Genomic DNA, 16144 nt, shown 5'->3' on the forward strand with positions numbered 1-16144 from the left:
GCTATTGCTAGAACTTCAGGCACTATATTGAAGAGATATGGAGAGAGTGGACAGCCTTGTCGTGTTCCTGATTTTAGTGGAATGGCTTTGAGTTTCTCTCCGTTCAATTTGATGTTAGCTGTTGGCTTACTATATATTGCTTTTATTATATTTAAGTATGATCCTCATATCCCCAATCTCTCCAACACCTTTATCATAAAGGGGTGTTGTATTTTGTCAAATGCTTTTTCAGCATCCAATGAAATGATCATATGGTTTTTTTCTTTCAGTTTATTTATATGATGGATTACATTGATAGATTTGTGTATGTTGAACCAGCCCTGCATCTCTGGGATGAAGCCCACTTGATCATAATGGATAATTTTTCTAATGTCTTCTTGGATTCGGTTTGCCAGTATTTTATTGAGTATTTTAGCGTCAATGTTCATGAGTGAGATTGGTCTGTAATTCTCTTTCTTGGTTGTGTCTTTGTGTGGTTTTGGTATCAGGGTAACTGTAGCTTCATAAAAAGAGTTTGGCAATGATTCTTCTGTTTCTATATTGTGAAATGCATTAAGGAGTATAGGTATTAGCTCTTTCTGGAAGTTCCGGTAGAATTCTACATTGAAACCATCTGGTCCTGGGCTCTTTTTGGTAGGGAGATTTTTGATAACAGCTTCTAATTCTTCACGACTGACAGGTCTATTTAGATTGTTCACCTGTTCTTGGTTCAACTTTGGTATATGGTACTTATCTAAAAAAATGTCCATTTCTTTTACATTTTCCAACTTTGTGGCATATAAACTTTCGTAGTAAGATCTAATGATTCTCTGAATTTCCTCTGTGTATGTGGTTATGTCCCCCTTTTCTTTTCTGATCTTATTAATTTGCATGTTCTCTCTCTGCCGTTTGATTAATTTGGATAGGGGTTTGTCAATCTTGTTGATTTTCTCCAAGAACCAGCTTTTTGATTCATTGATTCTTTGGATTGTTTTCTATGTTTCTATTTTGTTGATTTCAGCCCTCAGTTTGACTATTTCCAGTCTTCTAGACCTCCTGGGTGAGGAGAAATTAGCTTCTTTTTTTTTCTAGGGCTTTCAAGAGTGCTGTTAAGTCTCCAATGTGTGCTTTCTCTGTTTTCTTTAATTGGGCACTTAGTGCTATGAACTTTCCTCTTAGGACTGCTTTCATAGTGTCCCATAGGTTTGAGTATGTTGTGTCTTTATTTTCATTAAATTCAAGGAAGACTTTAATTTCTTTCTTTATTTCTTCCTTGACCCAGGAGTGATTCAGTAGTTGACTGTTCAACTTCCATGAGTTTGTTGGTTTCCTGGGAGTAGCACTGTTGTTGAATTCTAACTTTAATCCATGGTGGTTTGACAAGACACAGGTGGTTACTAATATTTTTTTGTATCTGTGGAAGTTTGCTTTGTTACCCAGTATGTGGTCAATTTTTGAGAAGGTTCCATGAGCTGCAGAGAAGAAGGTATATTCTTTCCTATTTGGGTGTAATGTTCTATAGATGTCTGTTAAGTCCATTTGATTCAGTACCTCCAATAATTCTCTTATTTCTCTGTTAGGTGTCTGTCTGATTGACCTGTCCATTGGTGAGAGAGGAGTGTTGAAGTCTCCTACTATTAGTGTCTGTGGTTTGATGACTGCCTTGAGTTCTAGAAGTGTTTCTTTTACATAAGTAGGAGGCTTTATATTAGGAGCATAGATATTCAGGATTGAGACTACCTCCTGATAAATTGTTCCTGTTATGAGTATAAAATGTCCATCTCCATCTCTTCTGATTGATTTTAGTTTGAAGTCAATTTTGTTGGAAATTAGAATGGCCACACCTACTTGTTTCTTAGGTCTGTTTGCTTGAAAAACCTTTTCCCAACCCTTTACTCTGAGTAGATATCTGTCTTTGTGGTTGAGGTGTGTTTCTTGTAAACAGCAGAGTGTTGGATCTTTCTTTCGTATCCAATCTCTTAGTCTGTGCCTTTTTATAGGTGAATTGAGTCCATTAATATTAAGTGATATTAATGACCAGTGGTTGTTGACTCCAGTTATTATTATTTTTTGTTTATTTGTTTAATAGAGTTTGTATGTGTCCCTTCTTTGAGTTAAGCTCGTGAAGGGTCGCTAGATGTCTGAGTTATTGCAATGTTGGCAATAACTGAGTGTTGGCAATGTTGGATTCCTTGGGTTGCAATTTTCCTTCTATTACTTTCTGTAAGGCAGGGATTGTGGCTACAAATTGTTTAAATTTGTTCTTATCCTGGAATATTTTGTTTTCTCCATTGATAGTGAATGATAGCTTGGCTGGGTATAGTAGTCTGAGTTTGCATCCATGGTCTCTTAGTTTCTGCAGTACCTCTATCCAGGACCTTCTGGCTTTCATGGTTTCCATAGAGAAGTCCGGTGTAAGTCTGATAGGTTTACCTTTATAAGTTACTTGACCTTTTTCCTTTGCAGCTCTTAATATTCTTTCTTTAATCTGTGTGTTTTGTGTTTTGATTATTATATGGCGAGGGGATTTTTTTTTTTTTTGTTTGATCAAGTCTATTCGGTGTTCTGTATGCTTCTTGAACCTTCATAGGAATATCATTCTTTAGGTTGGGAAAGTTTTCTTTTATAATTTTGTTGAATATATTTTCTGGGCCTTTGATCTGCAGTTCTTCTCCTTCTTCAATCCCTATTATTCTTAGATTTGGTTTTTTTATTGTGTCCCAAATTTCTTGAATGTTTTGTGATGAGAATTTGTTGGATTTGCTGTTTTCTTTGATCAGAGCATTTATTTTCTCTATGGTATCTTCAGACTGTGAGATTCGTTCTTCCATCTCTTGTATCCTATTGGTTATTCTTGATTCTGTAGTCTCTGTTCGTTTACCTAGATTTTCCATATCCAGCCAGCCCTCGTTTTGTGTTTTCTTCATTGCCTCCATTTCAGTTTTCAATTCCTGAACTGTTTCCATTACCTGTTTGATTGATTTTTCTTGGTTTCCCAGTGTATCATTCACGGATTTACTCATTTCTTCGAACATTTTGTTATACTTCTCATCCATTTCTTTACTCATTTCTTCAATCTTTTTGTTGTATTTCTCATCCAGTTCTTTAAGGGAGTTATTCATATCCTGTTTAAGGGACTCTATTGCTTTCATAATGACACTTTTTTCCACTTCTTCTGAATTAAGAGGTTCAGGTCCTTCTATTGTAGGGTCGTTAGAATCTAGTGATTTCATGTTGTTTTTTAGATTGTTGGAGGAGTTCTTGCCTTGGTGTCTGCCCATCTCTTTCTTCAAATGCTCTATATTGGATCTTCTGGTACCAGGTCAGGTTCCCTTGTTGGGCAGGGACTTCACTGACAGAAGGTCTACCTTTCCTCAGGCAGTCTATTGAAACACAGGGACTCCCTCCTGCTGGGTTGCACTCACAGCCCAGGCCCAGCGAGCAAGGGAGCTGCTCTCGGGAGATCTTGTGACCCCCAGGGTGATGGGGGGAAGAGAGGAAGGTGTACCTGGATGAAGGCTGGGATGGGATTTGGGAGAGCTCCGCAGGGTGGAGCCACCACTGCAGGGCGACTAGAAAGTCGAGGGGGGCGGGTAAAGTCTGAATTCCTCCTAGCCGAAGTCCTCGGGCCAGGAGCAAACTCACCCCTCCTCCAATGGATGTCTGCTAGAAGTTCACTGTCTCTTGCTGGCCAGGAATGTGTCTAAGCCGACACAGAGCCTGCCTGTGCTCAGGCAGGCTCTCAAAGCACAGGAACTGCCCCTGCTGGGCTGAGCCCACAGCCCAGGCTCAGCGTGCAAGGGAGCAGCTCTGGGGAGATCCTGCGACCCCAGGGGGATGGGGGGCTCTTACAACTTTTTAATAATTATTCTCTATTCTGTGGAGTTACTGTTACTGGTGGAATATATTGATAGAAATGAAGATAAAGGGTAATTAAAAGGTTTGAGGTTTTGACACATATTCTAATATTTGAAATTTGAATAATTTTTTTCTAGGTTGTATTTATGGTACAGTTTCTAACAGTCATATGCATTTGAGGAGGACTGGATCATCAGCTGAATCAAAAGCAGATTCTGAACAGTTAATGAAGGTATGCATTTAACATCCAAATGAAATACTCACATTGCACTTAGGAATTTGTTATATTTTCCTTACATTGAAAATTAGTTTATTAACTTCACTTAGATTATTTTAAGCAAATAGTCTTTGATTTCATGGTATCCTCTGGCATATTATATAAAACTACACAAATTTCTGTCATTAAGGTAGTGATTTATCATAAGTATTTGGGATATAAATGTTCATATACACAGAGCAGTAAAATATTAATCTTGTATTTATAATTTTTGGAGCAAGAAAATGAATATATTATAGTGCTAATTGTTTTTCTTGTGAAAGAAGTAATTTCACAACATTGTTTTAAATACTTCAGAGAATATAGAAAATGGAAGATTTTACATTACTTTTGGGAAAAAACACAGAATAAAATTTCTGGAAATATCAAAGTCAAGTCTAGCATTTTATAGATAGAAACCCCCAAAATACGTTATGAAGAATGTTTTTGAAAGACTTTCTTCTTAGATTCAGTTATAATATTGGTCTATTTTTTCTAGTTCTGTTCCTAGTTTGTATTGGAGTACAGCTTGAAAATATTTTGCTTCCTTTTTATTAACCCTAAGATTTGAAGTACCAATTTTGATTTTTTTTCTCCTTGAAGATATCCTGTTTATTTTAAAGTACATTGAATATAATTATATATATATAATATACTTAGTCAAAACTATGTGCACAAGTCACATTTAAATAAATGATAATTCTCTTTTTATTATACTAAATACTTTAATAGCCTATGCACATGAACAATCACTATAGATAAAAAAGATAGAAATCCATCAGGAAGCAAGTTATGAGAATAAAATATACTTATAAAAATAATTAAGTATGTATTTGAAAGGATTTGCAGTATATCAAATTTTCATTATGAATATTTAGAAATATTAAAATCATAGTTTTATTCTATTTTGTCTTTCTTTAATAATTAAATAATAAAGATACCATTTCAACCTCTTAGATATTATCTGTAATAGAAAAGGAAGAATTTATGAGAAGTCTAACTGATTCTGCCAGGTCTGTTTCGGTTCCTGAGACAGTTCCTCTTGACACATCCATGGATGAATATATTTTACCAGGTGGGCAATATTCTAGTTATATTTGCAAAAAAAATTATGTTGTGTATCAAAGTGCATTGAATTTTATTCTTTGTGGCACTTGTAAACACACAATTACAAAATTTTTAAAATTTGAAAGTCATTAGTTTTCAATAAAATTCTTTCAAGTTGAATTCACTAACACACCGAAAGGGCATGGGGTGAGTTGGAAGGGAGATGGGTAAGGATAAAAACAATATGAAACTTTAGTTAGTTTTAAAAAGTCATTTGCCATCATATTGGCTTCATTTCAGATAGACTAGGATATTTCAACACATGTAAATCAATATACTTATCAGTGTATAAGTCAACTCAAGGACGGAAATTGTATCATCATTTCAATTGATGCTGAAAGAATCTGTGAATGACTCCAGCATCCTGTGATTAAAAAAAAATATGTTTTTGAGACTTGTGATGGAAGAAATTTGTCTCAGCATAATAAAGGCTGCCTGTGACAAATTGATAGTCATCATCATGTTATATGGAGAAAAATTTGAGACATTCGCATTAAGATCATAAGAAATCAAAGTATCTCTGCTGAACACCCTTTCAATATATAGTTCTTGATGTCTTAGCTAGATCAAACAAAGAAAATCAAATGGATATAAGTATGAAAAGAATAAGTCAAAATACCTCTACTTGCAGAATACATGATTTGATATACATGATTCTAAATGCACCAGAAACCTTTTAGAGGTGACAAACATATTTAACAAAATGTCAGGCTATGAAATTAACCTACTCAAATCAACATCCTTCCTGGATACTAAGACAGTCAAACTAAGAAAGAAATGAGGGAAGCCATCTCGTTCACCACGTGTCTTAGTTCAAGTTCCTACTGTTATGATGAAACGCCATGACCAAACTCAAGTTGGAGAGGAAAGGGTTTATTTGGTGTCTTCCTTCTAGTCACTTTTCCCACTGGAAGAAGTCAGGACAGAAATTCAGACAGGGTAGAAACCTAGAGTCAGAAGCTGATGCAGAAGCCATGGAGATGTTTCTTACTGGCTTGCTTTCCAATACCTTCCTCTTCATGCTTTCATAGAGATTCCAGAACTATAGGGGTGACCCCCACTCAAAATAGGTTCCCATATCAACAGCACTAATTACAAAAAAAGGCCTTACAGGCTTGTCCACAACCTAATCTTATGGAGATATTTTTATAAATATGGTTTCTTCCTCTCAGATGATTTTTGCTTGTATCAAGCTGACATACAATAAGTCAACATACCATACAATGACAACTTTAAATACATGTGAGAAATTCTAAAAAGAAAAATTAAAAAAAAAACACTGACAAAAGAATTTGAAGAAGAAACCATATACATAGTAGGTAGCAATAACTTTATTAAAAATGGCCATAATCAACTAACAGATTCTCTATGATTCTCATAAAAATTTCAATGTAATACTCCAAAGAAATTTTTAAAAATCTTAAAATTCTTATGGAAGTACAAAAGACCGTCAACCAAAGCAATCCTGAACAATATCTCTTAACTCTGTCGCTTAACTCCGTATTCACAGGCACAGATAAATGCAACATTATTCTAAATTTTAGGGAATATTTTTAAAAAGTTATTGGACTTCCTTATTGACAGTAATGGAATTTCCATGTAAAACCAGTTGAAATCATGAACATGCGAAGTGTCACAGTTGATATCCATTTACATTTCAAAATGTATTTACTTTGGTAATATGCTTTTGCAGTGTAATTATATAGTAAACTAAATCAGTATGATAAGTTAATCTCAAGAAGAGTACTTATGTTTCTCTGAATGAATGCAGATGATGCTGATTTGAGTTTTGGATACTTTGAAGTAGAAGAAAGATGTAGAAAGTCTTTTGAAGCTTGGCAGGACAAACAAAAAGAACTCGAAAAAAAGGATAAAGAAACACTCGACGCTCAGAGTGATAGAGAAAAACAGAAATTTCGAGAAGATGATGAAAAGAGACATTGCTGGATGAAACAGTTTGAAGTTGAAAAGGAAAAATTAGAAACCCTTCAGAAGGTATGGTGTCTTTCAGCTCGTACGAAGAGCATAGGTACCTCTGAAAGGTACTGATGTCTGGCTGTGATATCAATGGAGGAAGTTACTATGTGGCTTTTAATCACTCTTGATGAGGAAATGCCTGATCATGATCCATTAGAATTTCAAATGGGAGCTTTTAATCTTGGAAGCCACTGGGGATTATAGAATTTCAAGAAATATCCTACATAATCTAAAATTTGCAGCATAATCTAATTCTTTTCCATAGCTTTTGAGTAACAGGAAAAGACAGGTCCTTTGATTATATAATGTATTCTTTGCAATGACTGTCATATGACACATTATAAAAGACATATTAAGTTAAAGTAGTTCAGTAATTTCAGTGACATTCTCTGTCCTGCCGCTAACTTAAGCTAAGTTTATTCACTGTAGACTGTTCAGTGTGCTTTTCTAATTGTTGGGTGTGTCTAAGTTGATATCTAAAAAGTAAAATTGTACTAATAGCTTATTGGTAAATTTAGAGAATTTGGAATTTGGATTGTGTGCATGTGTAGAGACAAAATCTAATTTTGCTCTTCTCTAAGGTTGGTTTGTGTGTTGTGCAGAATTCAGGGGTTTTGAATGCTCTACATAGAGTTAGTTGGAGAAATATTTACTGAATTACACAGAAGTGCTTCATTAAATTGAGTAGTGATGTTTTCATTTTAAAATGATACCTCATTATCAATTCTACTATGCTATTTTTCTCTTTCTGTTTCCATGGAAGATAAACCCTCAGGTACATGTTTGAATGATACTAGTCTCTGTTGTCCATGATTGTAGCTTAATTTTTGAAACTAAGAGTTATTTTTTCATCACGTTTCACTGAAATGAGTTATTCTTAGAGCTAATAAATTCCTAAATGTGTACTTTATTATTCCGTGGAGTTTGGAAGCTTTTGCATGGGATTTTTCAACATTTTTATAATGGATTCAAAATACAGAACTGAATGTCTTCCTAGTAATACTTCATTGCATTCTTGGTTATAATTCTTGTCCATCATTAGAAGCTTCTATCATCTATCTTACAGAACTCCACTCAGCATCTGCTCCCTCAGGATTGCCACTGCTCCTGTCTTTTGCATCAGTTATAAGTTTCACCTGATTTCTCATCCTGTATCCCACAGTGTCTGAACTTGTCCTTTCTTGCTTTACCTCTTTGCTTTTCATTCTGCCAGATGCTCAGTCTCCACTTCTCTGCATTTTAAGTTACTTTGCCCATATATATATATATATATATATATATATATATATATATATATATATATATATATATATATACTGAAATACACTTACTTTTCTCATGGTTATGATGAAATACCTGATGAAAGCACTTTATAGAAGGAAGAGGTTATTTGGATACAGATTTAAGAACAGTCCAGCTTGGTCAGAAATCTATGACTTTAGGAGCAGAAGGCATTTAGTCACACTGTCTCCTCTGTCACCAGAGAGATGAATGCTGTCATTGTGGGATAATCTTTTTGTACACTGTGAATATGTGTCTCTGCTTCACTTCCCTGCCTATTAAACCTTCTTATTGGTTTAATAAGTAGCTGAATGGCCATTGCTAGACAGGGGAGGATAGGTAGGATTTCCGGGTAGAGAAAAGAACTCTGGGAAAGAATTTGAGGCACAAGAAATTTGCCAGAGGAACTCAGGACAAATCTGGAAGGCAATAGATTTGCTAGTCAATGTATTTGACCTTAGGGTTAGGCCTTTGATCCCTTTGGAGTTGAGTTTTATGCAAGGTGTTAAGTATGAATTTATTTGTATTCTTCCACATGCAGCCATCCAGTTTCAATGAAATGTTGAAAATGCTGTCTCTTTTCCAATATGTATTTCTGTTTTTTTTAAATAAAAAAATCAGATATGTTTAGGGGTGTATATTTATGTCCTCTTCTTCAATTTGGTTCCGACCAACATGTCGGTCTTTGTGCTATTACCATGCTGTTTCTATTACTATAGTTCTGTGGTCTGTAGTACAGTGTGATCAGGGCTAGTGATACCTTCAGCACTTCTTTGTATCATTAAGAGGTATCATCTCTCAAGAGTCATCTTGAGTTTTCATTATTAATAACTGATGATGCAAAGAGATTTTCACATTTAATCCTTGTCAATAAATGTCTTGAAAGAATCTTATATAATGAATATGTTTTTGATCTTTGAATATAATAATACTCTCATGTTATTCTACATTCAGCAAGATCAGGATAAAATGAATGATGAACTTCATCAAGAAGAGAAAATATGGAAAGAAAAATATAGACAACATGAGGTGTGTATTTGTTGTTTTGCATTCATATATTGTTTTCCATTTGAACATTCCATAATATTTGAAGATTTGAAGAAACATTACTGATTACTTTATCTTGACACAATTGGTTGAGTGTATCAAAGGATTTTGAGTTTAAGGTAATATAGCTATCATAAATATTTCAGTTTATTTTTTGTTGGTTCCCATAATTTTTATATAACTTTACTTAAACATTACCCATATAAAATAGATCAAATTTTCATTTAAATCTCCAATACAGAATAGATAAATTAATGTTATCCTACTGCTCATGGCTTCCTTTCTTTGTATTTTTTAAGTCTTCCCTTTATACACTCCGGCAAAGGAAGGTTTATATTATATGTATTTAAATGTAAACATCACTAGACTTGTAGATAGAAATATCCTTTGAATGAAAAGAGGAAAATACATAAGTGACATGCCATCCAAATGTTTGATAAGATGGATCCATGAAAGTAACCACAACTCTCATTCAATAGCTGAACAATTAAACAGATGATGTATAAAAGAAACTTATAATATATCACAAAGTAGTAAATGTATGGTCTATGAAAATTCAATGTTAACATTAAAATTTCATGAATGAGTGTGACACTATATTCAATATATAATGGGGCATTAGTGAAGCAGAAGAGAGTTTAACAAGAATGTTCAAAGTGGTGAACAGAAAGGACAACAAAATAGGAAACATAGAAAACAGCCTGGAAAACACTTGTGAAAAGATCTAATACTGTGATAGTAACCTTGAAAGAAGAGAGAGTGTGCGAATCATAAGAGATAGGTAAAGGTATAATGGTCAACGCGGGGTTGCTTTTAAATACAGTTCTAAAATAAATACTCAAAGATGGTGATGCACGATAGTAATACATACTGTGGAAATGACGTGCAGAAATAGACTAGTGTAATTACTAAAATTCAAGCCCCAGAACAAGGAACCATCGGAAGAATCTATAGTAACAACATGCACTACCTTAAACATATGAAGAAAATCTGAGACTAATATCTGACTTCAAAAGTAAAATTAAGGAAGAAGAAAGGTAGCAATTGTGTGACTCCATGGCGTTCTTTCTCCTTAGTTTTCTTTAGTTCCTGGGTCTCTCTCTGTTTTTTGTGTTCATTTGACATTTACTGCTATATATTTTTGGATCAGAAAAACCAGTTTTGAATAGGAAAATTTTTCCAATTTTTACCAAGCAAAAAGTATTTTTATTTTAGTTTTTACTTTGATCTTAAAAGCCAGGCCAATTTCTTCTGACTCCTGACAATTCAATGTTATAATTAGATTGCATATTTATTCATTTTAGTGATTGCAAATGTTATGGTTATATTCTTTTGAAGCTTTAAGATTTTTCACATTATATATAGGTCTGTACAGATTTAGTCTTTTTTAACTGTATGTCAAACATTTTGCTAAGTGGGTAAAAGTAAAAAAAAAAAAGAATGCATGCGTGCATGGAGATTTCTGTACTTTGTGTATCTGTGTAAATGTGTCATGTGTGTGTTGAGAGATAGGCTGTAGAGTTAACTTTGATGTTTTTCCTATGACTTATGTGTATTAGTTTACAAGAAATTGTATATTTGTATTTGTGTACAAAAAATAATTTATAATAGTTTTAGCCCTTTAGTTATTTTCAGATTTTTATTCTGGGATGCCTACTGATCATATGTAAGTCTCTTGTGTTTATCTGTCTTATTCCTTTATTTTGTGTTTATCTGCATAATAATAATAAGATATACATATATATCTTATTGATTTGAAATAAATAAAAGCTTTTTTAAATGTTTTTCTTTAGACCATCAGCCACCCAGCCATTCATTTTTCATTTTTCTTGATTTCTTTTTTTTTTTGGAGTGGAAAATCATTCTAGTGTATATATTATTCATAAAGCTTATCTTTATGTTGAGGACTTAATCCAGTATGTAATGTTTATTCCTCCTACTTGTTAACTTGCCCTACTTGCTAATATTCTTTAAAGTTTGCTGAATTACTTGTGTCTTTTTACTTTTGTTTTAGTTTCCATTATTACATCATCCCTCCCAGGAAGTTGAGTCCTGTGGACTTTGGCTTGTTTCTCCCTTTGTGTTTCCTCTATCGTTTTGATTTCAAATGCTTTCTACCTGCAGACAATACCTTACTTGTTAACTCATTGGCTCATACTTTAAAAGAATATTATCAATTTCCCAATATTTCCCAATTGTGTATATATTTAAAAAAAACTAACTTCCTATAAAATAAGTGACTTTTTTCTCAATGAGCTTTATAGTAATTTGACTCTGGATTTAGATTTTGTGTTACTTTTAATCTACTTATAAAATTGCCAGTTCAGCTGATGCTCATTACTATGTATCTTACTTCGTTTTAGGAACTCATTAGAAACTTGGATTTACAAATGGAGGAGGAAAGAACACGATTAAGTGAGCTACAGGAAAGAGAAAAAGCACGTTTGCTAAAATTGCAGCATAATGCAGCTGTAAAAATCCAAGCTAAATATAGAGCATTTGTAACTTACCGAAAATATAGCCCAATCATAAGAGAGCAAATTGAAAATAAGAAAAGGAAAGAACAGGAGTGGAAAGAGAAGGAAGCAAAGATCCGACAGAAGGAGGAAGAGAGAAGAAAAAGAATTGAAGAGGGGCGGAGGATTGAGGAGGAGAGAAAGAAGAAAATGCTCGAGGAAAGAAAGAGGCGGGAAAGGGAATACGAAGAGAAAAAGAACATCCTGAGACAAAAAAGAGAGGAACAACGAAACAAGGACAAAGTGAGACCAAGGGAAGATGTCTACCATCCAATGGTCATTACCTGTGCTTTAAAGAAGGAGGACAGTCATACCAAGCAGATAGGTGTCACAAATATGTCAAAGGGTAAGGATGCTATAGCCGATGAATTAGCGAACACCAACTCAAAGGAGCATGAAGATGTTTGTCTGGTTCAGCAGTCAACCAAGAGAGAAAATGTGCATAAACAGCTTGCATTGACAGAATCAATGGGAGTAACATTGAAACCAAGCCAGGGAATTTTGACAGAATTAAAAACAAATGAAAAAAAATGAAAACTTACCAAAATTAAAAATTAATGAAAACATACCAAAATTAAAAATTAATGAAAACTTACCAAAATTAAAAATGATTGAAAAAAATGACAATGTACCAAAATTAAAAATGAATGAAAAAAGTGAAAACTTACCAAAGAAACAATATTCAGAAAAATTGGCTACCCAAGAAATTAACTTTGAAAATATAGACCAAAATAATGAATTGAAAAACTCAGACCTGAAGGAAAACGTCAATGCACAGTGCCAGGGACAAGAACTAAAGCCTCAAACTCAAAATAAGGAAAATATGGAACATGCCACAAAGGAGAGTGTGAGACAAGAACTAAAGCCTCAAACTCAAAATAAGGAAAATGTAGAGCATGCCACAAAGGAGAGTGTGAGACAAGAAACCCAAATAATGTCTGAAAACATGCAAGAAATGAGTGAAGAAGTCAATAATGAAGAACAGGATATCATAACAGATAATCAAGAGAGATTGGCTGAAAAGATAGAAAAAACAGACACCACAGAGCAAGATGGATCTTTGAATGAGGAGAATTATTCTTCAAATATTCCCGTGCAAAAAGACCCACTGTCACTATTATTAAAAAATCCAGAACCTATAGAAAGAAATGTGAGGCTAGAAGACAACGAAATTGAATTAAAATCAAAAAGAGTTGAGGAAATTCTAAAAGACAATGTGCCGACTTGCAATTCTGTCGTCAGTACCTCAGATGCCTTGGTGCATACAGAAGACAAGACAAACCAGCAGGGTTCTGTCTCAAGAAAACTGGCTCCCACTGTAGAGTCTGGCAGTCACAGTGCTAATAGCCCCTTGGACACTGAAGAAGGGGACTCTCCCAAAGTTGAGAGTAAAGATGTTCCCAAGCAATGGAAGCAAGCTAAGGCTGAAAACGACAGTGTCCTAGCCTGCTCTGTGTCACAGATAACCATTTTATCTTCGGTTGAGGAAAGGAGATTAGCTTGGATGAAATCATTTAAACCTTGGTCTGAAATCCTCGAACAAAATCAACTCAAGAAAATCATTAAGAAAAAGAGACTAGTGAAGTGTCCCGCAGATACAATGCCTCCTTTGGATACATCTGCTATCCTTCAGCATGGCCCTTGGAAGACTTTACAGCAGGTATTTATAATCTGGCAATGATATGTTTATGTCGAGTGAAAAGTTAATTTTATAAAATGTGATTTTGCCTTTCAGTGGTTTTATGTGTAAGAATTATGCCTCTCCATTGATGACATTACTAAAGACACGCTGTCTTGTTTCAGAGGGCTTATATTTTTAAGATCGTGAGTAAAATTTTTCAGGACCTTACCCACTTCAGCAGTCTAAAGAGCTTTGATTTATACTTTTCAATGTCTTGAGTCCTGATTCAAGGCCCTGTATGAACATCTGGAAATTATGGTTGGAATTATACAAGGACACAGTGCTTGTGCTGTTCAGGAGTTTAGTCCAGATTGGGGCAAACACTCTGCCTACATTCACACGAAAATGGTTACTGCATTGAAAGAGGTAATAACAGGATGACATACCCTAGATTTCCCGTGTGGCAATGTTATGTAGCCATATGCCATATAGTTGAAATATACAGAGGCTGGAAACAGCATAGTTTTCATTAAGTCCAACTAATTTTATTTTTTGGAGAACATGATATCAAATGAACTTGACATAGAAACCTATGTATAAGGAATTTTGATTATAAAGTGCCTCAAACAAGTTACAATTATTATTTAACTGAGGCTTGAAAGTCAAATATATTTAGTTAAATTTATTTTAGATGCATGAAAACAATATTTTTTTTAAAAAAAAAATTAGTTTTAGGAATTAAGTTTATAGCCGCCTTCTATCACTTGATTATTAGGGTAGATTGTATATGGTGAGATCCAACCGTCACTGTAGCTAAAAATCAAATTTCAGGCAACTAATGTTAGATACAATCCGGGTAGATATTTAAGATCATAAGAACCCTGATTTTCAAGAGACCTTTGGAATTCTATTTTTTGTGCTATAGAATATCTAGAGACACTGGGCCCTAAGATTACATATCACACATGGAAGCTGATTATGCACAGAAGAGAGATACAAGTTCCATCCATCAGTGTGAAGGCAAACTCCAACACGTGCTAGGGAGAGGCTCCAAATCACAGCCCTTTTGTGTCTCAGTTGGAGTAGGAGGTCGACTTCTGGCATCACGTCCTCAAAATAGAATGGAAGGACAATTACCAATAATCTGATAGGCGTCACTGTATCCGTACCCTGAGACAAGTAGGACCTATTTTGACTTCTATACGGGACCGTGTTTCTGAAGATTAACTACCTCAGAGGACACGAGTCCATACATCATGAGGGTGGATGAAGAGTGTCCTCTTATATAATAGAACAAGCCTATAGACAGTAAGCTATTCACAAGTGACCCCAGATCTTTTATAAGACCTTTTTATTAAAATATTTTATCGCTTCATGGCCTTTAATGACTTAACGTTTATTTAAAGAGAACATTGACAGCCTCTCACCACGGCACACACACTGACCTAAAACTCATGTACACCTTCCCCATATCCCATGTACTTGTCTACTACAGTGCTTGTCTTTTTTATTGCTTTAGGTTGGGCCCTTGTGTATGCCACTCAAGTCTTCCCCGATCAGGCTACCCTCCAGACCGCATTCCATTTTTTATATAGACCGTTGCCTGGACAAATCAAAATACTAATAAACAAACAGGGTTTTATTCACTTGGAAGTTTTTCATTTGTCTAATATATTTGACCAATAATTATTGGTGAGCTGAACAGAAAATGGAGCCTTTGTCCCTATGGAACATAAGTAAAGAAATGCTCCATAAATTTTGGCTGCCGTAAATAAGATTCCTGTGTGTTCTGTGAAAGGAAAATAAATTAATTGGGTTTGTTGATTTACTTTCTTTGTGTATTCAGAACTGACCTATGCTAGCAAGAACCCGACAACTTAACTGTGTGCCTTGCCCTTTGGTAAGAAAAAAATATTTTGAGACAGGGTCTCACGGAATTTCCCAGGCTAGTTTTGAGCTCACTGTGCAGTCTTGGTGGACTAAATGTGTTATGCTCCTGCCTCAACCCTCTGAGCTTGGAATTGCAGGGCTACACCACTATTTCCAGCTGGTGGTGAGGTTCAGAAGAGGCATCTCAGTTGAAGAAAATCCACATAGGGAACAAGAGTTGGAACTTACGGAGTGAAGTTTCTTAGTCATTGTTTGGCTACCAGCTCTGTGCAGCTGCATACAGATCTCTGTGGTTCTTCAGTGTTTTTACTTGGATGACACTGTTTCTGGGCCCATTCTTTCTATGGTTTTCTTTCCCCAAGTTTGTTTCAGACTTTTCATTATGACAACAGTGCCTTTTACTTGCAAAAGTTACCTCATGTACATAACTGAGAGCTAGCTACAGGTGGCACTTCTAGTGTGAACTGCTTTGAAAATAAAGCTTAATTTAGAGGAACCCGGTTATTGGTCCTTGTTACTAGCTGGTCTCTTCCCTATCAATGAGGAGAGTACTCCCCTTTCTCCTGGATATGTGTGTCTTCTATTCAAGTCATGTTCCTTATTGAGAACTCC

General features: G+C 34.9%; 1 protein-coding gene across 1 annotated transcript in view; it reads left to right on the forward strand.

Moving 5' to 3' along the window:
- Positions 1 to 16144, forward strand: part of Lrriq1 (leucine rich repeats and IQ motif containing 1) — a 158677-nt gene that overhangs the window by 11361 nt on the left and 131172 nt on the right. Inside the window, 6 exon segments of the mRNA XM_087901977.1 lie at positions 3975 to 4069; positions 5051 to 5168; positions 6972 to 7195; positions 9413 to 9487; positions 11869 to 12546; positions 12548 to 13681. Coding sequence (XP_087758103.1) covers positions 3975 to 4069; positions 5051 to 5168; positions 6972 to 7195; positions 9413 to 9487; positions 11869 to 12546; positions 12548 to 13681 — 2324 coding nt within the window.

Source organism: Myodes glareolus, chromosome 26, assembly GCF_982192425.1.
Source record: "Myodes glareolus chromosome 26, mMyoGla1.1, whole genome shotgun sequence".
Taxonomy (NCBI): Eukaryota; Metazoa; Chordata; class Mammalia; order Rodentia; family Cricetidae; genus Myodes; species Myodes glareolus.